The sequence below is a fragment of the Anarhichas minor genome, unplaced genomic scaffold (assembly GCF_050575085.1).
Source record: "Anarhichas minor isolate MPS153535 unplaced genomic scaffold, ASM5057508v1 ptg000033l, whole genome shotgun sequence".
Taxonomy (NCBI): domain Eukaryota; kingdom Metazoa; phylum Chordata; class Actinopteri; order Perciformes; family Anarhichadidae; genus Anarhichas; species Anarhichas minor.
Genome location: NW_027466479.1, coordinates 13,218,546 through 13,243,873, shown reverse-complemented (window position 1 = coordinate 13,243,873; position 25,328 = coordinate 13,218,546). Strand labels below are relative to the sequence as shown.

General features: G+C 42.0%; 1 protein-coding gene across 1 annotated transcript; it reads left to right on the top strand.

Moving 5' to 3' along the window:
* The first annotated feature begins 18,159 nt into the window (after positions 1 to 18,159).
* On the top strand, positions 18,160 to 24,049 carry cibar1 (CBY1 interacting BAR domain containing 1). The gene is made up of 9 exons (XM_076106358.1): positions 18,160 to 18,300; positions 18,740 to 18,974; positions 19,094 to 19,162; positions 20,071 to 20,172; positions 20,433 to 20,477; positions 21,109 to 21,213; positions 21,386 to 21,499; positions 22,537 to 22,656; positions 23,627 to 24,049. The coding sequence occupies exons 1-9, from the start codon at positions 18,272 to 18,274 to the stop codon at positions 23,738 to 23,740; spliced, it is 933 nt and encodes a 310-aa protein (XP_075962473.1). The 5' UTR covers positions 18,160 to 18,271; the 3' UTR covers positions 23,741 to 24,049.
* Positions 24,050 to 25,328: the final 1,279 nt, after the last annotated feature.

The window sequence follows — 25,328 nt, the reverse complement described above, 5'->3', positions numbered from 1 at the left end:
AAGACCCGCTGATGAAAGCTGACTGAAAGCTTAAAAAGAGCTCCAACAAGTGAACATCGTGTTTAAATTTCAGGCACAACTTTTAGAATCCAAAGTATATTTTGGACATAAGATGTAAAGTTTTCTGTTGAACAGGCATGTCCATTTGCCTTCTCTCTCTCCTCCTCCCCTCTCTTTATGGGACTGAACTCTGGAGCTACCATCAATCTGGGGCCTGTGGGGACAAGTGTGAATGCGGATGTGTGCACTCGTCACTGTGCGTGCGTGTACTTTTGTGTGATGAGAAGCATAAAGTGATGGAACACCACGGCCCATACAGTAATAAAGAGTGTGCGATGGGGGGGCCCAGATCGCTCCAGTCCCAAAGACATTGCAAGAGAGAGAGAGAGAGAGAGAGAGAGAGAGAAAGAGAGAGAGAAAGAGACTGCCAATGCCACCGTTGCCTGCCGACAAATCTGCCGTCAAGACTAAGGGCTGTAAAACTGTGATGGCTAAAAGCTAATGTCAGAAGTTATGCGGAGCTGTCATCTGCTATTACAGAGGATTATTGCCACTGTCTTGACTCCGAGTAGGACAGGGTGAAAGGAAAGGACAGCAGATTAATAGTGAGAAAGATTCACAAGAGAGAGCGACAGAGAGCATACAAAAGAAAAAAAGCTCCTGTTGACAAGAGACAAGTCAAAGTAGTCAGACTTGACAGCAAAAGACATTTTGAATGTTGAATGGTGACAGGCTGAAGACTGCAGCACATAAACTTTAAACTGCACTGATCAACGCTCATGGCTAAAGGCGCCATGCTCTTAATAGCTGTCATAGTGTATCAGACAAAGGTTGGTAACAAGATCCTTACGTCCTAATGGCCTCACAACTCGTCCCTGAACTCAATAGTGAGTTTGAATCCCCTAAAGCACAAGAGTAATCAGGATAGAAAAGATTTGATCTGATGCAACAAAGCAGAGGAGAGATAATAATCTTTGAAACACTTAAAAAGATTGAGGAGTCACAGGAGACAGTTATACAGAAGGTGTTCTATCATAGACGTTTATGCTTAGACACTATATGGCACATATATTTATGTATTTGTGACAATTCAACTGCTCGCCTTCAATTTCTTGAAATCAATGTAAAAGTCATCCCTAATAATTGCTTTCCTTTTTCTGCCCCATTTACACTCATAACAGCATGAATTTCCACTCGTCGATAGTCTTATTTAGTTGTTCAGTGCACTCCGTGAGTTGTTTTATGTGAAGTGAAGTGCTGGCAAACAACATTTTCATGCACTTTTTCTCAACCTGTCTCAGACTCAGCGTACCTAAGCATTTCAAAGAGAAAATTCACTGCCTGGCTTCAAAATGGATGTACAAATGCAAGATACACCATCAAAAACTGTTTTGTTTTTTTTACACTTTGAAGGAATAGTTTGACATTTTTAGTAAATACCGTTATTTCTTAGAGTTAGATGTGAAAATCGATCCCACTTTCATGGCTGTAAGGTAAATATGTAGCTTACGCAAGTAGCCGGTTAACTTAGCTTAGCATAAGGAAAGGGCAGGACTCGATAGAGGCAGGCTATAGCTATTCCCCATTTCCAGTCTTTATGCTAAGCTAAGCTAACTGGCTGCTGGCTCCAGCAAGATATTTAAAGCACAGACACGAAAGATATTGATTTCCTAATCCAAATGTCAGCAAGAAAAGGAATCACCATATTCCCAAAATGTCAAAGTGTTCCTTTAACACTGACCAGTCATTACAAACTGAAGCCTCGTCAGATATAAGCCATAACTTCAGTAGAGATTTTCAAAAGATACCAAATAATATCGGGATGAATTTTGGGGAAATGTATAAAAAAAAAAAAGGGTTAGGGTTAAAAAAACGCAACATATAGAATATTTCCATTTGATGGAAAAGTGCAACCATTAAGCACATGTTGCATCACATGTAGCTAACTTTAAATGAACTGGAACGAGCTGACAGAGAATATAGGGTATGTATGTGATACTGTAAGACAGTGTGAGATACAATTCATTTTTCAACCTTGAAGTCAATACGAGGGGAACACTGTGTCTGAAAGGGTTCAGCGGGCTAAATTATTTACATGAGTTCGATAGGTTACGTGAATCTATCCTTCACTTTCATCAAGGATGCAAAATTGCACGAGTGAAGCCAATTACACTCCTTAATTCAAAGAATCCATCATCCTTGAAATAGTCTTTAATGCAGCCATATAGCTCCATCCATTGTGGCGAAACCCCACAAAGAACAAGTTTTAATTGAAACACGTTTACTGTTCTGTTGATTCCATTAAAGCTACCAGCGAAGCACTTTTCCCCCTCCATGACCAGCTGCCTGTCAGTCATTATCACCCGCCGCATTCCAGTACCAGCTAATACATAAAAATCACAGTAAATCTACTAAAGGTCTGGAGCTCAGGAGTCATAAAGTAAATCGGCTGCTTTATGTTTACTGTGCTTCGGGGGGGGCAGGGCCAAAGGCAGTTCGAGGGCACTAAATCTGAGAGGGTGTTGGGCGGGGGGGGATGTGCAGAAGGGGGCATCAATCACAGCAGTGTACACATATGTAAATGTACACACACACACACACACCACACACCCAGGAGGTAGGGAAATGGGACTCTTAATACATGGACTGTAAGATTAATGGTTATTAATATTGGCAACCGCCCATTACGACAGCAGAGCAAACAGAGTACACGCGCATACACACACTTGCACGTACAACACAAGTATCATCTGTCAAATCACGTTTCCCACACACACACACACACACACACACACATGGTCATGATGTTGACATCTGCAGCTTGGTGCGTACAGACAGACAGGAGCTCGAAGGCATTTGGGTGCTGTGAAGTCCCCCACCGCGACTCTTTCTAACAGTTATGTTAATGGGTCACATATGGGCGTGACAAATGAACTTTGCAGTGACACAAATAACTGATAAGAGTTACTCGCAGATGATAACATGGGTGTTGGGTGTCATGGTGGGTTATGGCTTGTCTGTCATTGTCTGTTTGTTTGATATCATTCAGCCACAAATGACACCGGGTTTGCATCCCAGTTTGAGATTTTTATTTGTGGCGACAGAGAGTGGATGTTTAAAGGCTCGTGTAACGAAGCATTAATATCAAAACTATACGGTGTAATGATAAAATTCCTTCTTTTTTCCCTAATGATGTTGCTGATGCCACTTGCCTTAGAGTAGAGTAGTTCATGTACACCTGGTACTTCCATTTTCTGCATAAGCTTATAAATGTCACTGATAAAATATGCAATAGATCCTGTTAACAACTTAGTAGATGTAACGTCCACCTTGAGAGGTTTCAATATTTTACAACACCGAGGTATGCACAAACAGAGCAGAGATAGAAATGTAATGCTTCAACCTGCTGTAGGAGACACATCTGAATAATGTTCCCCATACACTGGGCCATAAAAATCAGTGGCTATATCCTAACTGTGCATTTACATGATTTATGCATTATTACTCTTTTAATGCATCCTGCCGGCCATTTTATAGCTGGCCACACATCGTTGATTGCTGTATTCTCCTGTGTACTTATTGGTATGGGGAAAATACACACTATACTTTGCAATATTATGTGGAAATTTCATATAAAAACTGAATTCAACATAATATGTTTCAGTCTCGTGTGTGACCTAGCAAAGCAATACAGACATATCCTTAATGTGCTTTGGTGCTATTTTTGTACAGTAGACTTAGCACAACCATTAGTTACTAATGACTTGTGCACAACTTTGCTAACTCTTTGCCTCAATACATTTGCATACAGCAAGCTAATGCATTGTAGCATCCTTGCCCCGCTTTCTCCCCACACGGCCATGAGTTCCTTCAAGCTCATTAACTGGAACATTAGCCAAGCTGGCAAATACAACAAATGACTGGATAGGATTTGCTCGGACCGATTACATCTTTAAGAGCAACATGCCCTTTGAAAAGCAAAACAAAGAGTCTGTCCTGTATCTCGCTTGAAGTTGGCAGACCAAACAATATCAAAAGTGTTCAATGGGATCTGATGATGTGAACAGACAAATCAGCGACAGCTGGATTGGGTAAGCAATGATCTTTGAAGTGTACTTGAAGCAACATGTCTGCACTAGTTTGGTTTTCTTATACGGTGATTGAGGTTGCCATATGCCTTCAGTGCTTAAGGGAGGAAATATTTGTTCATGCAGTCATCAGAAAAGGCCTTTCTATTCAAGCAAACTTGAGTCTACAGAGCTCCATCAAAGGTAGGACTTGGAGCAAGGCCTACAGCTTTTTTGGGGGTGTTTCACAATGCCGGGCATTTTTTTTTTTTCACCCAACAAAGCTGGTCCAAGATGTAAGTTTGTCTAAGATTTTGTTGTATCACATACATACCGTGGTTTGAATTATATATCAATATAACATATATTATGATATATTTTCTGGATGACCATCATTAAATAATAGCTCAGACATGAAATGAAGGAAGTTGAATGAAAATAAAGAGAATGCAAAGGTCTCACCCGCATTTTGTCCTAAGTGTGACTGCGCTTGTCCTTTTGTCGTGCTCTGGGTATGAGGGATTTACGTTCCCTGTAGACAACTGATACTGACCTTGTACATGGAAATCAGACCAGGAGAGAAACAGTACAGAGTGCGAAGGCGAGAGCAAGAGAGACAGTGACAGAGGGTTGGAATAAATGTGTGTATGTGTGTGTCTGCAGATGTGTACAGTGCATGTCTCTGCCTGTTTGCCTGTCTCGTCAGTGACACGTGTCTGGTGTGACTGCACCTCTGTGTATATGTGTGCGGGTGCTTGCCCCATTTGTGCGTGTGCGAGTGTGTGTGAGTGTGTGTGAGTGGGGCCGAAATGAAAGGCAGGAGTCCCATCTGTTGTCGTGTAATGACTGTGCTATTTGGAGGCAGGAAAGGTTTGGTGCGGGAGCAGCTGGTACCTCGCCCGGTGACCTTTTAGCATTCCTCCTCTCACCATCTGACAGATGTGTCAACTCGATTATTTCAAAAGGCCCTGAATAAATAAGCGATTGTGAGAGAGCGCCGCCCGCGAACCCAAAGAGTCGACGGAACGTAGGCCCCAGACACAAACGCGCAGGTGGAAGTGGATGCAACAAGGAATACGCCTGCGAGCACACAAACACACTCTAAATACTTGCAAGAACGAAGACCGACCCTAGCACATGCACAGGGAACAGCACAATCAAATTCACCTCCGCTGAACAAAGTAAATGATCAGAGAGGTGAGCGGACGCATCACCCCTGTTGTTGCGTCGCTCATTTCCTACTTTCCCCTCGCTCTGCTCCACCCTCTCTTTCTTTTCCTATCATCAGCTAAATAGCAGTCGAGTCGCTGGTATGAGGCTTGGTAAAAGGGGTACAATGGGGGTGAATTGAACGCCATTGTGGTTCGGGTGCCCTTGGAGCACCGCTATTAGCTGACTGTGGGTGGAGGGAGGGGCTGGGCCCGGGCGCTGGGGGCTCAGGTGTTGCCGGGAGGCCACCGATGGACTCTCATTCCCTGGCGGAACCCACAGCGGACGGAGGGGAATGGGAGTCTGTTGTGCATATTGTATATGTGTGTGTGTGTGTCTGTGTGAGTGTGTGCGAAGGGGCGGGGGGCTAATTGACTCACTGAGTGATTGGGGGACTGTGAAGAGGCGACCGCAATCAGACCTGCCCTGATAGAGTTTGATGCCTCCCTAAATAGTTTTCAAATGGAGGAGCAGGTGCTGTTTTTCCGAAGCAATCCCCACTGCCCGGGTGTATAAGAGAGGGAAGTGTGTGTGTGTGTGTGAGCGTGTCAGTACATGTGAACCAGTAAGGCTGTATCCAGGTCATTGTGTGGGTTTTGTGTCATTGTATATGGCTCTTTCTTATGAGAACAACCAGAGGGGAAGTAATCAGAATTGTTATGTGCGTGCATTTGTTGTTACAGTATTGATTGTATTTTGTTTTGTTTTTGTGTCGAGGTCACCTTTCTTTTTTAAATTCAACATCTCAAAATATTTCAAACAAAGAACTCTTGTTAAGTCATTGTTGTGATCACAGGGAAAGTAAAAAGATGAGAAAAGAAACTGAACATATTTGAGATTATGTGGAGGAGAGTGGCGAGCGAATACAGATGAGGGATATATCCCACAGCGGAGCCTCTGTTACCTCAGAATTCAATTTTGGTGTCTAAAATTGGAGAAAAGCCCTTCACTTTGTCTATTCCTCTGTGTTAACAATGACTAGTGTTGGAAATCCTCCGATGCTCTTGTTCAAAACCCCGGGGATTTTAACAAGCCTCGGACCGTCCATCTCTCTCTCGGCAAGTGTGAAATGGGCTTCATCAAATTATGTCCAGTCCTCTTGATTTCACTCGATGAATCCAAACCGGTTTGGTCTGCTTGTTGGGATGTCATGCTTTGAGATGAGTAGAGGCAGACTTGGCGCAGTCCATTCTCTGCTTGTTTCATTGCCTTGTTTTACATCAACTCCATATGACATGCTTTGAATAACCCACTAAGTGCTTAGGGAAATGAATTATTTGAAGCGATTTTATAACACTTCTGGCACAGGAGCAAAGGCAAGTGGGTGAGTCCTCCAAACATATGCAACACTCGGAAAACTGACTAGAATTGATTTTGAATTTTCAAAAACCCAGTCTGTAGCTTTCTTGACAGTCCAAAGTCGTGTCAACCGAACCTCAGCACGAATGCTAAGTTAACATCAGGGCTTTTGCCAGCTGGGTCAGGACCACGCACCATAACCGTGGTGGTTCCTGGACTCCTGTCTCAGTGCTTCTGTCAGCACAGCGAGCCTTCCCCATCTATCATCTCCATTGATCTACACTAATGACAGATGGTCGTTATGGGTGGGGGAGACAGATTGCCTTCAGCACAGCATGGCTTCACAGGCATGTTCAGGCAGCAAAGACTGTGCGTGTGTTCTCTGGGCATATGCTGGAATATCTGATATCTTATTTCTTATGATAAACAAAGGCCCAAATCTATTTCGACTGTAAATAGAGAGCAAGGCTGCTCTAGGATTTTAAGAATTCAGGCAGGAGCCACAAGCACGGGATAAATGTTTCATCATAGTGTCACGCAAGATGAAGAACACATCATCAAACCATGGCATCGTTCAAAAAAAAATAAATCCATACTACTGCATAATATGTATAGTGGGTTTTTTTTCTGTCTGTCTTTCATATCAGTGTCTTCCTGGTTTAATATTTGTGTAATTATCAAAAAGGGACATCTGTCAGAGTTGGAAAAAAAAGCAATTCAATTTTTTTTAGACACCTAAAATCCCATTACAGAATCTGGGTCACTAACCCATTCACTCATGTAATGCACCCAGACACTATCCAGATGCGAAGCATGTGGAACGAAGCACGGATGCTCACTTTCCACTGTAGCATTTTGCTGAACTGTTGTGTATTATGCATTTTGTACGTGGGCACTTCACAGATTGAAAGTGTATTTAAAAATGCACAAGCCATGTGTGCCACAAGCCAGTGCTTGCACTTTAGTTTTGCCCAAAAGGTTCAGACTCAAGACAGGCATCTGCAACACCTTTGTCCTGTTCCCGAGTATTTATGGTGATTGCTGTAAAGCATCGAATGTAATTTTCAATAAGGAAGGAATTGATACTCAACAGTCAGGAGGATACATATTCAGAGTTTCACACATTTAATAAACAATAACTCATAACCTTGTTTAGGTCAGGTTTGGGTTTATTTGTTTGTGTGAATCTTCTCAACACACAAGAAGTTTTCGTCTAACAAATGACTTGAAAGATTTACCGATTATGAAAATAGTTGTCGATTCATTTTCTGCCAATAACTGACTTTTGTTTCAGCTATAATATCATGGAAACCGAATTTGCTCTGATAACAGTAATGAGCAAGGTTACACAGCCCAGTTATAGAATAAGTAGGTAGGTAATATGTAGTGTGGCTACCGGATTTATCCAAGTATTTACTTAAACGTGCTCAATACTAAATTCAGAGCATATATCTATATATTGCCTCCACATGGCTCTCAACATTACGGCCATTACCTAGACGGTAGAGCACAACAGAATGCATGCGAGGTCGGCCCGGATACGTAAACAAAGCGAGGAGAAACTCAGATTACAACACACACAGAAGGAGAGCGACCTTATTACTCCACTATATCTTTACACTGCAGATAGTTGTCTCCTGCTACATCAATGCTCTGCATATTGAATTTAGCAGCCTGGATTCAAATCTGACCTGCAGCCCTGGTGCTGCATGTCGTCTCTCCCTCTCTCTCTCCCAATTTCCTGTCCGTGGTGGACATCGTGCACCAACTCAAACAAATGCAATAGATACAAACAAGATATCACTGTGGATGTTGGAATGATAATGAGGTCAGGTGTTGTGATGAGAAGTGCATTTGTGCCGTGGAGTCTTTATCCTTGTGTCGTCATAGACATCAGAGGCAATTAAAGCAGTATTGTGTTTCAGGTCACACAACAGCAGAGGTTCTTCTTTTGTTTATGAACCGCAAACCTTGAAAGACTGGCTCTAACTGGCTCAGTATGATTTATTCATAAGACTATGGATCTGCATAAAGCCATGGCAATGCAGCAGGCTAGCTTGAGGTGGTCGATAAGCGGTCAATACATATTGTGCTTGCATGGGAATTATTCATCATTCTTTTGACTGCTTATTCACCCAAGTGTCAGAGGACATCGATATTAAACTTCAGTTACCACTCCTATTATAGCGGAGAGGGTAGGTGAGTTGTCATTATTTTGGTCAGTTATTTGATATACTAGCAAGTCTTTCCAGTCATGAGGTTGGCCTAATCAATAATTCTATCCTTTCGGACCATGGAAGGTCAATCCACATACGTATATAAAAAAAATAGATGCCATTTAATGCAGAACACTAGGGATGAACACACAGGTTACAGCTTATTATTTAAATGGAACAGAGGCTTGATCACTGGAAATGACATTATGTCACTTGCAGCAAGTGCATATACGAGAAAGGACTGCAATCTGATGAAGAAACCCTTTTGTACCACAATACATGCTGCTTTACTATGCGTTAAATAATTCTAGTTAATAATGGAATTCATTGGTTTTGTGTTTCATTTATTAAAAGTTCATCTAGCTAAAATCAGAAATGGGAACAAAAATGTGCTTAAATGTCAAGACATACAAAGAGGTCGGATAGATAAATAAGCAGATGGGGGATAGAGCGAGTAGTCTATTCTTGTCTACTAGTCGTCAGCAGGATGAGATCCACATTTCTATTTCTTTTGGAGGAATCAGAAAGTTTGACAATACCACAGTTGTAGGAAATGATCTTGCTCTCTGCAGCACAACGTGATGGAAACAAGCCTGCTCACATTTAGAACCCACAGGGGTAGAAAGTTCATGTTGGATACGACTTGGCTTCCAACTGCTGCATTCAGGCGGCATAAAATGGGACCTGGATGTGTAAACATTGTTCTTGTGTGCAGCAGCAAGAATAACATCTATAATTCAAAATAGTTATTAAGGCCATGGTGGAGCTACAATCACAGAGCTGTCTTTGTGAACTCGGATCTTGAAAGCTTGTCCACTCATTGGGTCCCAAAGGTGTCCAGCAGCCAGTAGGGCCCCTTGGACCTGGTACCAGCTCAATGATTTAGATGAGGCCATAAAATTCCAAATGGAAATGGGAGGGTAGTTGCTTAATTGACCTTTATTGGGCTTTCTGCTTCATTTGAAGACTGGATATTAAATTAACATGATAATTCAGGCCCAGCGTGTTAATGCCACCACCAATCCCCCTCTCCCCCCTACATTTTAATATCACCCTGTAACTTTTATGGCTACCATTGATTTAGCACTGCTTTTTATTAACTGGCTTTAATTTTCCATATTGGCACACACTTACACAAAGAAGGTTTTACTCCAATTGAGCAGCGCACTGTTACACGATTGAGAGTTTATGAGGCCATTTCTATTAAAACCCTCCTCTATTCTCACAGTGACATATATGGGCTGTAACATGGAGATGAGATCTAATATGTATAAGGGAGCCCAAGGGTTGGCTATTGGAGCAGTGGCTACAGTACTTGAGTCACAGGTGTTAGTGGAATAGTTTGATTATTATTTCCCATTGTTCTGGAGTATTTCTTGTATTAATAGTGTCTTTAGTTACAGTCATATTCATCCTTCTCGCCATCCCTCCAAATATCTCAAGCTGTCAACAAAACCTGGCCACACCGATACACATGCTCACTGTTGCATGCAAAAAATAGGCTTTCTTTTGCGCTGACTGTGTGAACCTTTGTAAGGACTATCATTTACATACCATCAATGTTGACGTTATGAAGGCAGTGTTGTGGTCTGGCTTTGAACGAGTATAGGCCAAGAGAACACTACTGTCCTCTTGTGGAAGCAACGGGGCTAGCAAATGGAGGCAGCGGAGACAGAGTTCAGATTTCTGTCAGAGCATCATATGAGCAGAGTCACACCAACAAAATAAATGCATATTTTTGCAATAAAAAGTTGAACATTTTGATGTAGATAGATAGATAGATAGATAGATAGATAGATAGATAGATAGAGAAACCCCAAGTGAGCCTGAAACAGAGCTACACCTCCTCACCAAATGTGACAAAAAAAGAAAATGTATTTTTCAAGAACCAAAGCTCCACAGCTCTCACATAAGGACAAATGACCAGTCCTACTGGAGCAGGACTATAAGAGCTGTGAGCAGCAGCCTGCTGTATGTTGCTGCCTGCCACAAACTGAGGGACAGAGAGTGACCTGCACCGTGTTATTGTTTTTGGTTGTGTGTTGGTTCTGCTTTGTTTCCTGTTGGTATCATTCCAACCAACTTTTAAGTTGCTGGACTTTCTGTATTTTAGTTTATTTTAATACTTTTCAACATTTAAATATGCTTTGGTTACACGTACAGCGTTACAGCGCGCCAATAAAGCTACTTGAATTTGAGAGAGAGTTAAATCTACATGGGGCAACTCCACACACACACACACGCACACGAGACAAATAGGGACACACACTGCCAATCGGACAAAAAGCTAATAACCCACCAGCACATTAGAGGTGAATTGCTTCCCGGATGCAGCCCCGTTTCCCCCTCTCCTAAGTGGATGCATTATCATTGTGTGTGTCAGAAAAAAAAGGAACCAAAGAATATGAATATGCGTTTACATCTGTCTGCCATTAATATGCATGCCTGAATCCACATCTCAACACAAAGCCAATTTTCTGGCCATCTGTGGGATGGCTGGTAGCGGTAATGAATATTCTTTATGAATATGTTTTATTTTGCGAGGCGGCGATACATCATGAGCATGCCACTTTCATTCTCTACTCTCTCTCTCTCTGTCTGTCCCTCTCACTCGCTCTGTGCTTCTCTGAGGGGCACAACTTGATGAGTTTAATTGGACTGTACAGAGGAGGGATGGAGGGAAGGAAGGACAGATGGAGGGAAGGTTGGATGGAGAGAATATCTTTAACCACATAGACCGACTCTGGCTCTCTCTCGCTCTCTCTCTCTCGAATAGGAGCCTTAATAAGCCACACATCTGCTCTGAATGGTGACGCTGGAGAGAGAAATACGGCTGAAGGTAATAGCTATCATGACTTCTGCAGTAACCAGTCTACAGTCCTGATGTTCATTTAATTACCAAAGTAACTCATGACTGAGGTGCACCTCTTAGAATATTCATTAGTTTGACCATATTTTCTGTTTGGCTGTTGCACACAAGCAAATCATCTTCCAGTTTTACCTTTAACTGTAAGAGTCGTAACAATAAGAATCAAAGCTTATCACTTTTATAGCTAATTCGCAAGTTTTTATAAAATATTACAACAATGACATAAAGTCAAATATTAAGCAATTACTCAAATAGTTTCTGGCACAAATCCAACAACTGCATCTCTGACATATGCGGTGTTGAGGGCCATGCTGCCTTAATTACAGAGCATTTTTATGACACAGAGTTACGAAATGAGGATAGAGAAGTGGAGTGTAGGATGTGTCAGCCTGTAGGCACCTTTATATGTCACATCGATGATTTAGACATCAGTGACAGTATTACTTTTGCTCGCACGTCTCTGGGGCCTCGGCACAGTCCATTGGCTACTAGTGTCCTTTAATGATTTATGATTGAAGTTAGCCCGTGAAGTCCCCAGAGCATCCCCCAGAGCGAGAGGCACAGGGAGTGACCAGTTTTATGGCAGGACTGGGAATCAATTATGCTAACGGTGGCTAATGAATGCACTTGAGGGAACTGCTCCCCGCACTCAAGGGCCATTTTTTCCCATTTGCATATTGATAGCAGAAGGACAGCGGCCACTTTCATCTGCCTGTGATGAAGCACCATGGAAATGGACTTCTGTGTGTTCCTTTCAGTCTTACTCGAGATCATTTTGTTTCTTGTTCATTTCTGCCTCCTCTTTTCTACAGAAATGGTTTACATTTAGCCTAGAAGATCATTTTTATTTACATGATGATCCACACAAACAATATTTTCCCCACCTCTTAATACTCATAAATACACACAATATTGTGCCCTCCGCCAAGCCTCTTCCTCTCTTTCAATAGTCTGAAGTCATTTTCAATTAGGGCTCTTTTGCGGTCGGTCCTGGAAGTGCTCCAGTTTTTCCCCAATGGACTCTGATAGACACGGTTTAAGAGGAATAATGGTGAGGCCTTTTACTGCCGCCAAGGTTAACATGCATCAAAGTCATCTGTTTGCAAAGATGGACGTCTGGCAACACTCCCTCTCACTCCACTAAAATGCATTAAGGTAAATAACGCCAGACCGAGAGAGAAATCACTATGTCCGCTGCGTCTCAGTGAAGTAAAGAAGGCTATGAATATGAAATGCGCTATGAATAAGTTATGTTGTGGTGGTAACATTGCAAAAAAGACCGGGTGTGAGATTAAGGCTTTTTCAAAATGCCAATGTGTGGCCTTCCTCGTTCAACGAGATGATGAAAGTGATACAAGAATTATTTGACATGAAATCAGAAGCACATTTTTTGGAAATAAGCTTAATGACTTTCTTGCAGAGAGTTATATAATTCTCATCTTTGTCTGTTAAATGAGAAGCTGGAGGCAGATGAAGGTTAGCTTAGCAGAAAGACATTAAAAAAAACACTAAAGACACATTGACAACTTGAAGTTGTTTTGGAGAGGTTGCCTGGCAAACGCATGAGAGACGTACATTTATTATAAAATCTCGGACAATGTCTTTGTTATTATGTAATTGCAAACGTATTATGTCCTTTATCTTAATACAAGATAATTGATGCGTTACTTTACTTGCATCTTTTAAGGGAGACTAAAAAAAAGTATTATCCCGTAAAAAAAAAAAAATACAGTGGAAGTTTACTTTAAACCAACTTTAAGAAAAAATTGTTTATTACAAGAGTCATAGAGTATCATACCTGGGGAAGGTAAAGTTTGGACACAAATAAACTTCTAGAAACATCCATGAGTGATGCTTTCACTCGGTGGAATAGACAGATAGAGGCAGACAGGCAGTGTTGGAGGCTCACACTAATTTGATCTGGTGACATTTTCTTCTCCAGCTCCTCGGGGGTAAAAGAGCAGCAGCGAGGGAGTGAGGGAGTTAGAGAAGGAGGTGTTAGAGAGAGAGAGTAAGAGAGACAGAGATGGAGAAAGAAAGAGAGAGAGAGAGCCATAGAGATGGCGAAGGAGACACTAATGAACGCAGACAACAAAGACCCTAACCTGAGCTCCAAGTCCCTGGGGACACGGAGAGGTTTTTCATTGGGTCAATAAAAGCACTGGACCGTGTCTGCATTGGCTTGCCCTTCAAGCACCCGCTTAACTGCAGTGGGAGGACTTTTGTTCAAGGTTGCTGGAGTTAAAGGGGAATGTCGCTGAATTTCATATTTCTGTAATGTGTGATTCTGAGCCACTAATCGTGGCTGTCTGTGCACAGGGAGAAAGGACCTGCGACATCTTGTTAATGTGTGATGTCACACTGATGTTCATCTACAAAAAGACTTCATCAGGAGAGATGTTGCTATGACAGTAGACAGGATTCCCACACCAGTGCATTGTATTCAAAGCAGACGGCTGAGCTTCAATGAAGTTTAGTTGGATGTTAAGTTTGAGACTGGCATGTTGATTGTCTGTATGATAGCTTTCAGGAGTTTTGCTTTTTCATTCACAAACTCTCCAGGGGAGCGTTTAGTTGCATCCGAGAACAAATCAATTCTTAATTTAAGGACTAAAAGTTACAACACTGAAAACTGAGTTTTCAGTGCAGAGAGTGGAGGAGGAGTATATCTCCCACTGGATGTTTCAGGGTTAATTTCTCCAAGAGAGCAGTGCTGTGTCCCTCTGCCGAATCACAGGAATGCAGCCGCTAGAGGAAGGAGAGCGAGGTATGCCAAAATCAGCATGATGAGATATTGACTCTTGGCTTGTAATTTAATTTTATGCACCAAGTGGCAAACAAGATATCACACTGTTCATAATCCTCAGCACACACACATCCCTGAACACACACACACCTCCCACAGACTCCTTCTTGTTATTAACAGGGAATCTAAAGCTGTATGAGAGCCTCTGTGAGGGGGGGGAACCTCAAGTCTAGAGTCTTCACACCAGGACTCGTACCTGAAGGGTAAGAGTCAACACACACACACACACACACACACACACACACACACACACAGGCAAATGCACGCTGGGGGACACATACTTGGTTGCCCCGCTAAGTCCCCCCACGTCTGACATATGTCACTCCCAATCTGTTCAGCAGGCCACACGTCGCTCCAGTGTCGTACCGCCACTGTGGAGTAGAGGGCTGCAGAGGGGGAGAGTCAGGCAGAAAGAGAAACAGAGAGAAGACTGAACAAGAGGGCACAGAGGGAACGAGAGAGAGAGAGATGAGAGCATGAACGAGGCAGGGAGAGCTGCTCGTGGTTGCTACCCTCTTCTTGCTAATTGGTAGTTTGGAAACAACACCATCTGTTCTTTAAGAAAGTCAGATGCACAGTCGAAAAAGATGCCACCTCTCCTGAATACATTTACCAGCAGCCAACGCAAATAACTCGACAGCCCCGGGCTTCTTTCAACAGAAAGATCCTGCAGGACACCGGCTAGACAGACATCTGTTATATTTGTTACAGTAGAATGTTTAGGGATTGTGATCTAGTCCTGGGTTACTGCCAGGGAGTCCTGAATAATGTAAACATATGATGACGAAAGAAGCGAGTCAGTGGACTCTTTATGTGCACAAACAGCTCAGAATCCACCTGTAACCGTGCAAATTCCTGTTGAGAGCTTTGGCAAAGTGACGAATGGAAGCGGATTGCCACCATGTGGTTGAGTAATGCAATCACACTGAAGAAGCTGAGAGACTCTGCTTTGACTTACTGCAACTGTATTGTATTGAAAAATCCTACAAAAATTCTGGAGGTGAAAAGTTTTCACTGACTCCTTGTAGAAACATAAACATCTGTAACCGCTGCAATCGATGCCAGATTCTGTAATCGACTCTTCAACTCCATTTAACCTCCTCCATACACGCACACACACACACACTTGCACTAAACAGTCACACACCCACACAGACCGACAGTAATGGATAGAAAATTTGCACTTTAACCGATGCCATTTTTGCATTACAACTGCTTCTATTTGTTTTGGACATGTAGGCATGTTGTTGACGGTTGTTTCATATGTTTTTATCCATGTTCTGTGTGATTCTTTGTCATATTGAGCTGAGTAAACACACTTTTATTCTGCTGTGTACATGTATAGTCTTGAATTACAGTAAAGTTGACCTTGTAAATTTAGCTTGATTTAGCTTAAATCAAAACTCACACGGCCTGAACAATCTTTCCAGGAAATTCATTACAACACTCTATACTCAGCATAAATCTAAAGGTGCGTACTTGACTGTACACAAGAAGCCATGTAGGACGTCATCACACAAATTTTTTTTTGTTATCTGTATTAGATTATCACATTTTTTTTTTTATAATGATGTAATGACCCCTCAGCCGGAGCAGAGGAAGGTTAAATCAGAAGCATTTAACTGAAAAATGAATCTATACCAGCATCAGCTGTACCAGAGAGTATAAACCAGCTCCTCTTGGGATTCCAGGCACACAGCTCAATGCAATGGCCGTGTTTTACATCGCCAATCTGTTACAGTGGGATCTCCCCTGCTTCAATCCCATGGATGATTAAGCGTGATAATTAAGGTTTTTGGACATTTTCCACAGAGGAGCAGACGCAGCAGCTGGTGACATTCATGCATTCCCAAACACAGAGGAGGGAATTACAATGAGGCCTCCATTCATTTCAGTGATCACAAAGTCTGCTCTTGGCACCAGCTCAAAAGCAGTCAAGCTGTTGTTGAAAAGGACTATTTGTGTCTCTCTTTGTTGCAATGCAGGCAATGTACCTTGGTCTATTTGTGGAATTATAGAAGCTGTAAAAACCAGCCAAACATTTGTTGTTTTTTTCCAGCAGGGATGTTCTAGCCAAGGAGAGAAACCATGGAGATTATCCAATTACTTGTTTGATATTGTGGTTAATATCTCTACAGGTATGATGCAATATTACAGATTTCATGATTGCTTTTAAAGCTTTCTTGGCTTGATAAACAAAAGACTTTACTTCTTGCTTTGCTAGTGCCGACACCTTTTTCTCTGGCTCTCTGCTTTGTTTTCGTTTATGTATTATTTTTTACTACTACTACAAGGCCTATAAGACGGCTTCCTTAAGTCATTGTGAGGATTTGTTTTTAGCTTGAACATTGATTGGGAGGATAATTTAAGACTAAAACATGAAGAAACTAATCCATGCTTTCATTTCCAGCAGGTTAGATTGCTGCAATGGTCTTTTCTCTGATCTCCCCTAAAAAAAACTCTCATACAACTTCAGCTCATACAGAATGCTGCTGCTCGAGTCACGAAGGCCAAGAAAACCAAACACACCACACCAGTTGTCAGGTATCTTCACTGGCTTCCAATATGTCAGGGAATATAGTTTAAATTAAAATACTGCTGCTTGTCTGTAAGTCTCAAAATGGCATTTGACCAAAATACACCTCTGACTGTATTTGAATGACCTCTCATATCATTAAGTAGAGGACTGCTAACTGTTCCCAGCGTGCATATATGGAGAAGCAGCATTTAGTCAGTGTGTGGACTGGAACAAACTTCCAGAGGATACAGACTTGCACCAATTTTGACCACCTCTATATCCAGGTTTAAAATGTTCTGCACTGCCTTTGACTGAACCTTAAATACTCATCATGAACTATAGCTTTCCCTTCTCCTTCTTCAAACAGTCTGAACTTTCTAACCAGTATGCATGTATGGAGAGCAGTAAACCCTATAGGAGGACCAAAGGACCAAGGTTATTTCTTAATAGAAGTGATGGAGTATTCAGATGCTAACTAGCAATACCACATTGTAAAAAATACTTAATAACAAGTACAAGTACTGCATTTAAACTGTGACTGAAGTTCTAGTACAGTATCCTATATGCTGCTCAGCAGTTAGAGCTGGCTGTCAAATGAAGGCAGGGATGTGTTGGCAGTTCAATCTCCAGCACCTATACTGCCATTGGGCAGGACGCTGAAGCCCAATTGCTTTTGATGGCTCAGCCATCCCCTTGCATAGCTCTGTGCCAGTGAAAGAGAGGTAGGGACACTTTTGGATAGAAGTGTTGTATAAATGATGTACAGTGCAGTATTATCAGCAATATAGTAAAACAATCAAAAGTACTGATTATACAGAAGGGCCCCTTTATATATATATATAGGTGTAAGGTTTATATTACTATTTGATTTTTGATTGATCAAGATATGCAGCATTTTCAAGGTGGATATAGCATCATTTTGGCTGCTTTATACTGTTGGGTTGTGTAATCTATTACTTTACTATGTTATGTTATATATCTTTTCTGTGTTTAATCTTAATATGCCAAGAAATTACTCAGGTTGATTAAAGATCTGATGAATAAGGAAAAACATGTCAATGTCGTCCTTTGACGTACTGGTGTAGCGTAAAGACAGATAGGTAAATAAACGGCTCAATTTCCCAGAAGCCACTGCTCAAGCGGAAACGCCAGGGACTCCATGGAAACGGGAGACTGGCGTGCTAGCTTGGGAGAGACACAGCATAGTTAGCTTGCTCGCGCTAAATCTGCGTCCAGATAGGCTTGCCTGAACCCGGAAAACATTTAATTTACTGCCTTTCTGCAAAGATGAGCCGTACACCCGACGCAAGAGCGAGGTAAGGGACACACTGCGTCAAACGAATTCCTCATTTAACGCCAGCGAGTTGTAGGGGAACTAGACAAACCCGCATATGTTAAGCTAGCTCTCAGCCAACTTGTGCTTTCACACTTTACATTATTTACAGATATAACCAGGAACAAGTTATTAGTAACTCATTAGTAACGTTAGGTCTTAAACACAAGACGCCTTCAGCGTTAGTGAATGATAACATTGACTTCTGACTCTGTCAGCCACAGGTAGTTAAAGCCGTTTATAATCCTCAAAATAACGTGCAAATGCAAGCGTTACCTTTTGTAAGATGACATTTGCTATAACGGAAACTAACGCCAGCTATTACTAAATAAATGGCTTTTACAGGACTAACACATCCTCAAGATGTTTTCGTGATCGATGGGCTGCTACAAGAAAAACACATTATAATCTCTTCTCTCCAGGGACAGCCAGACCAGAAAGATCCAGGAAAACATCACCAATGTGGAGAAACATTTTGGAGAGATGTGCCAACTGTTTGCCGCCTATGTCCGTAAAACAGCCAGACTACGAGACAAGTCAGATGTCCTGGTTCGGGAAATCGGCGTGTATGCAGACACAGAAACGCCACACCTGAAGAGGGGTATGAAGCAGTTTGCTGACCACCTGGCCAAGATTCAAGACTACCGCCAAGCTGAGGTAAAACTGCTGCATTTGAGCTCCCGCTGCTTTGACTTCATTCATCATTTTATATTCATCTCACAGTCTAAATGTGGTGGGTAAGAACAGAACCTGATGGAAACGTACTTGCCTTACAGGTGGAAAGACTTGAAGCCAAAGTCATAGAGCCATTAAAAAGCTATGGAGCTGTAGTGAAGCGTAAAAGGGTAAGTGTTGCTGTGAGCTGCAGCCATGTAGACGTCTCCACTGATTCTAAAGTGAGCCAAATGACACCGGCAGCTTTAACCATGTTCCAGTACAGTGGGCCCTCAAAGAGAAACTTTGTTTCATAACTAGTTTACTCTGAATGGTTGTAAGGCAATAGTCTCTAGATATATTAACACGTGTGTAATTTATGTCTTATTCTTCCTTGTTGAGACATAATATTTTAAACACAGTTACACAGAAACGCAGGTAATGCTGCTCCGGCTGCCAGTGAGATAGAATGTTGTCAGAGAATGGACCATGCCTCAAAGATGGGGAGATTGCTCACCTTGTCTGCCTCGGCCTTTCTCCATATCACGTCTCTTACTTGTGTTTCAGTTACATCCAAGTTATTGCAGCTTTTTTTTTATTTAAATGGCCCACATGTTTCAAGATGTAATGTGTTCTGGCCTACAAGGATGAGAATAGGGGCTTAGGGGCAACTTTACCGTCAGTGTGTATTACCACTGCATGGCCACATGAGGTCAGTGTTGATTTAATGATGACTTCCCACTTCTTTGCACTTTTGTCATTTTCTCCCCCCTCAGAATTTTGTAAAAGAAATGTTCTGCATAAAGGAATATATGACCTCTCATACTATGTTGCCATAGATTTTAAAATGAGTCACGTTGCCTCGTGTTGTCTGGTCACCCGCTGTTGCAAAGTGCCATCGAAAGATTGCCTCTTTTTCCAAGTCATCTTTTTATTAAAACTCTCACGACAGGATGTACTTGAGGTCTCGATCTGGAAACACTGAGCTATACCAAATGTTTGTTTGATTATGTCCTGACACAAATGTGTAAATAATTGACTATCATTGTTCATTGTCATAATGACGACTTTGTCTTTGTGTGCTTGTGCATCCATGCAGGAGGATCTGAAGGCGACTCAGAGTGCCAGAGACAGAGAAGCCAAACAGATGGCCCAGCTTGAACGGACCAGACAGAGGAACCCGTCAGACAGGCAGATTATTGTATCCTTGCTCTAATACCAAACAGACAAGTAACTTTCTTTCTCACAACAACCACCTGTATGCTGCAGGCAACATCTTGAGCATAGCTTCACTCCTGGTTAATTATAGATATTGATTAATATTGCAGCAGAAAAAATAAACTTGGATCCATCTTGAATGTTTATCTTGTCTCGTTCGAAAAGGTTTTACTTTACAGTATCTTCTCATCAGTTGTCATGAAAGCTCATATATTTTTGATGTTTCCTTGACCAAGCTTTCAGTCTCAGGTGTGTCCCATGTTATGTGTGCATCTCATCCCTGGTGATGTAGGACTACAAAGATAAAAAAAAAAAAAACACATTTCCATTGAAATGGAGGTGGAACAAATGGACAGAAATGACTCTATTAGATGTGAAACACGTCTTGGAAATTACTTGAAACTCACTCACAAACCTAGAAACTCCCTGGAGTTCCTCTAGTGTCACACCAGTTCTACACGTACACAACCTACAATTACAATTACAATGTAATGTAACCTGCAGCACTTATGGGAAACAAAAGTAATAGCTTATTTTATATAGCTCAGATCTTTTTCAGATGTGTGTAGTTAAGGTGTTCAATTGCATGCATGATACACATGTCAAATTTGCAGAAGCTATTGTTTTTCCCCTTCCTGTTTTAAAGATTACATTAGCGTGTGAGCTTATGCAGATAGGTGGCACATGTGGGACTGGAACTGAAGGTGTGAAACCTATGATACTGCAGTTCTGCTGTTGAAAGCTATTGGCCTGGGTATCAAGTATTCATTTTCTAATTGAAGTAAATCAACAAGCATAAAGGAATACTGTTGAATTTCTATGTTAATACATGGTTGTTCTCAAAACATTTAGCCATAACCTCTTGTGTTGGTCTGATATATTTTGTAGTATGTTGTATATTAATTTGTCCGCCCATTAGGCTGAAAGTGAGCTCCAGAGAGCAACCATGGATGCCACACGGACCACAAGGCAGCTGGAGGAGACCATAGACGAGTTTGAGAAGCAGAAGATCCGGGACATTAAGGTCTGCTGCACTAAGCTTTCTATCTGTATACGTCTGAAGAAGTGACATTTTTTTTTTTGTCATGTCAGAACTCTTTTTCATGTCTTGTGGCCACCATGTAATTGTGATTTATTTAAATAGTGCTGAAGCCTACTCTGTACTTAATTATTATCCATGTGTTTCCCCCTTATAGAAAATCTTTGGTGAGTTTGTGACAGTGGAGATGTCGTTCCATGCCAAGGCCTTGGAGGTGTACACCTTGGCCTACCAGAGCATTCAAAGTGTGGATGAGGAGGAGGACCTGGAGGTAGGCTGACTCTCCGCTTAAGCTTCACCGGCATTGGTGTGTTTGTGCACAGGAAATGTTTGAAGATGTGAATTCAGGTGTAGTTATTGACCTGCCATCATGTGTCGCAGACAAACACAGAAAAGGACGTATATTTAAATGTGCTCATGTACTAGACATGAACGCTGACCGTGCTTTATGTACACCCTCTGCCGTGCACTTGATTAACCTGATGGTTATATTTAACAGGTCCACGCTATCATGATCTTATGCAGCCTTTACTCAACGACTCATTGCTCATGTATACTCTATAGTCCACACCCTCTAACTCATGTGGTAACTTTGGAGAAACCTGCGGCGAACTTCACAATTCGGAGTCACAGCGAGCTACTTTCTTCTGTTTACTGTTTGCTTTGAGACGTTCGCTGTTACTATTTTAAGAGACAAAGCCTGTAGTGAGAAAACAAAGGATCAATGATTCAGTGAGCAAGGTTCCTCCTGCAGTTGCCCTTGTGCTATTTTCCCTCCACCCCTTGCCATCTCATCTGTGTGTTTTGCACTGAATCATCTCCCTTCCATTCATATAGAAGCGAAACTCCTAACCCAGATGAGGCTGTTTTTCAATGACTCATAGTACAAAGCATGGGAGATTTAATCATCAGAAAAAAGGCACAATGACAGGCATGAAGATAATCCTGATTGAGAGTTCTTGTGGAATTTATTTCTGGTGTGGTTTAAATGGCAGTTTGCTGTCTTATCAGAGAGGCATACCTGTTGAACTGCTTTGTTTATGAGCGATTAAAGAAAGACTGCCAGTTGTTGATTTGCTGGTTTATTCAAGTTGTGCGTTTTTTCTCCTGTGACATTTTATTTGCGTTAAATCCCTTAACTAACAATGTGCACTCGGTATGTGAAGGCTGGGCCATTTTACATTCTGCTATTATCTTGCATTATGTTCAGTGAGACACACTAAGATTACTGATAAGTGTGTGTAGGCAATGCTTCAATTCTCCTGTTTCTCTTTGGAAAAAAAACATAGCGCCTACTGTCTTTGGCAGGTGTTCAGGAGCTCGCTGCACCCCCCTGACTACCAGTCACGCTTAGACATAGTGCGAGCTAATTCCAAAGCCTCCCTCGATCGGACCGGGTCCTTCCTGAGTACATCAGGGACCTTACAGGTAAGATACAGACAGTGCATAGATGCTCCGATATGACAATTAGAATTTCCCCCAGAAGATCCCTGTTTCTGTTATGGCATTGGTATTTTATCTTTTGAATTTGGCAGTTGTGTAAGTTTCATTGAGATGGCGAAATAAATAAAAAAAAACTTTCCTTCTTCCTTTTTCGAACAAAGTCGTCTTCCTCATACTAGTCGAGACTGGTGCTCAAATAACTAATGTCTGAATCAGTTGTGCCAAAGTCTATACGCAGCATTACTTCAGCCGTCATTCAGCTTGAATCTCCCCACACACCATCGCATGCCGGTAACATCATGCATTCCCCCCCCCCCCAAGCATCTTAAGCGTGGCACTGCAATTACTTGTGACTTTAATAGGATTGCTGTGTAAAATCTCTGGGCAGCTAGTCGTCATCATCATTTGATATCTTTGAAGAGCTGTTGTCTTTCGGTCTCGCGGGGTGTGTTCAGAAGTCTTATCTAGAGATGTCAAGATTGCAGCTTGCAGAGGCAGATTGCTGTTCGCACGACATCAGCATGCATCTTGCGCCACAACTCGAGATCATGCTTCGGTTTGATTTTTATCAGTGGGAATCTGAAATCTCTGCTAAGGAACAAACACAGAAGCAGTCGGGTGCACGGCCCAGCTAGAACAGTGGACTGCAGACCCCTGTTTGCATGCTAGAAACTCCAGAGGAAAACTGGCAACGCACACCGAGAAAGTCTTGTTCTAAGATTATACTCATGCCATGATATGAACTTGGCAGTCCTTCAACACGAGACATATTTATGTTCTTATAGTATTACACTACAAATATAACCTAATGAATTCGATGCATATTGGGGCGTGTTCACACACGTACCTGTGTTGTCCCGGGTGAAAGAGAAACGTTTGGGAGAAAACCGGAACCACCATTTGGGCTCGATGACTACCTGCTAAGTGCATAGTGACTGTTTATTTGTTGTCACAGCAACAAAGAGCCTCCAGTCGGCAGACAAGAAGAGATGACGAGGAAGAGGACGAGGATGAAGATGAATCGGAGGAGGAGGAAGACGAAGAGGAAGACACAGATGACGAACATTGATTTTTGTCTCATTTTGTGTTTGTCGGTATGGAACAAAAAAAAGGATACCTAAAGGTATATTACTGTGTCGTTGCCAAAATCACCGCACAGGTGGTCTGAGCAGTATTGTAGTGCAGGTGTGTTGTAGCTGTGTAAGAGAACATGTTGTCCTTTACTGACGTTTGTCTTTGACATTCCAGCCAATTATTGTCTTACATATTTTTTTATATAAAATATTCCGAAATGTACATTACATATTGTACTGGAACTACCATTGCATTCAATTGCACCATGTTATTCATCTTTATGAATTAAAAAAAAGAAAAGTCCCATTTTGTGTTGTTCCAGTTCTATAATAAGTACGTGGCGTACCCTCACTCACTTTGCATAGAAATGGCAGCAGAGAGTTTGATTGTTATTTTAGAAATGATGTGAATCTGCTTAAGTGACAGTAGTTACGTGACGAGCGCAGTTGATGGTGACTCATCTTTTCCACAGAAATGCTAAAGTTGTACAAATGAAGCTGGGGACATTTTGCACCATTCTGTTTATCAGGATATATGTGCGTGTGTGGTACAGTATGTGTTGTCTGCCACAGTGGAGGCTGATGGCTCCTGTGTCTGTCTTGCATGAGTCACTCAACACATTTTATTCCTCATCTGCCCAAATACTGAACATGTTTCTGCCCTTGGATTTGTACATACGTACAAAATGCACAAATGTTTATTTCATGTTTGCAAAGAAACCATATACGCACATGTACACACACCTGCACAAACAGAATTCATGGAGCGGCCATGCAAGCAACAAAAAGATTTTTGATACAACACAAATGAGGGTGACCAAAACCTCCCTTACAGCCGGCACTGATTATCTCGTCGACTGAGATAAAAGCTGCGTAGGTGGTGTGTCATCAGCCCTCTGTGTGACGGCACCTTAATGCATATAAAGGTTAATGTGTATGCAAAACCAGTCCCACTGACACGCACTCACGTACCAGTTTTACTTTGGTGTACTGTGGAGCTGAATGGCCCGTGTTGCAATGAGTCATCACCTATAAAAGTATGTGTTTGTGTGAGTCAGAGAGCTTTTCCAATCGCAGATAAACCTAAAGGCTCCACTCCCTGATCACAGAGCAGAAGAATGGACGACGACAGGCGAGAGAAAAGGGTCTGAAAGAAAAGACAGCGCCATGTGAGGCTAAAAGGAAGACCAATCTCCGTGTTAGCCAATAGTCAAAGGTACAAAGGAGGCAAGAGTTAGTTATGAGTCATTGACTGTAAGAAGAAAAGGGTAGGAAACAAACAGGATACCCATGCAAAGAACCAGATAAAGGAGGAGTACAGGGAGGAAGAGGGACAGTTGAGAAAGGTAGGTCATAACCCCAAAACCTTATCGTTGACTGTGACTCATTGCCCCTCAGCGTCATGCCACTCCCATCAACTCCAACACCCACGTCAACCGCTGCACAGCCTCATGCTGCTTTCATAATATGAACGCAGCACCTTTCACTCGAACCTCAAACCGCTGATCCTACATTGCTAGAAGGAGTCTTGTTTTTCTCTGAACATCAAACTAAATTGCTAGTTTCTTCAAATATAGTTCTGCA

Excerpts from the sequence above, each read along its gene's own strand:
- cibar1 (XM_076106358.1), top strand. The coding sequence starts at position 18,272 with ATGAGCCGTACACCCGACGCAAGAGCGAG. Across the intron at positions 18,975-19,093 it reads AAGACTACCGCCAAGCTGAG|GTGGAAAGACTTGAAGCCAA; the intron begins GTAAAACTGCTG and ends CTTGCCTTACAG. Across the intron at positions 22,657-23,626 it reads GTACATCAGGGACCTTACAG|CAACAAAGAGCCTCCAGTCG; the intron begins GTAAGATACAGA and ends TTGTTGTCACAG.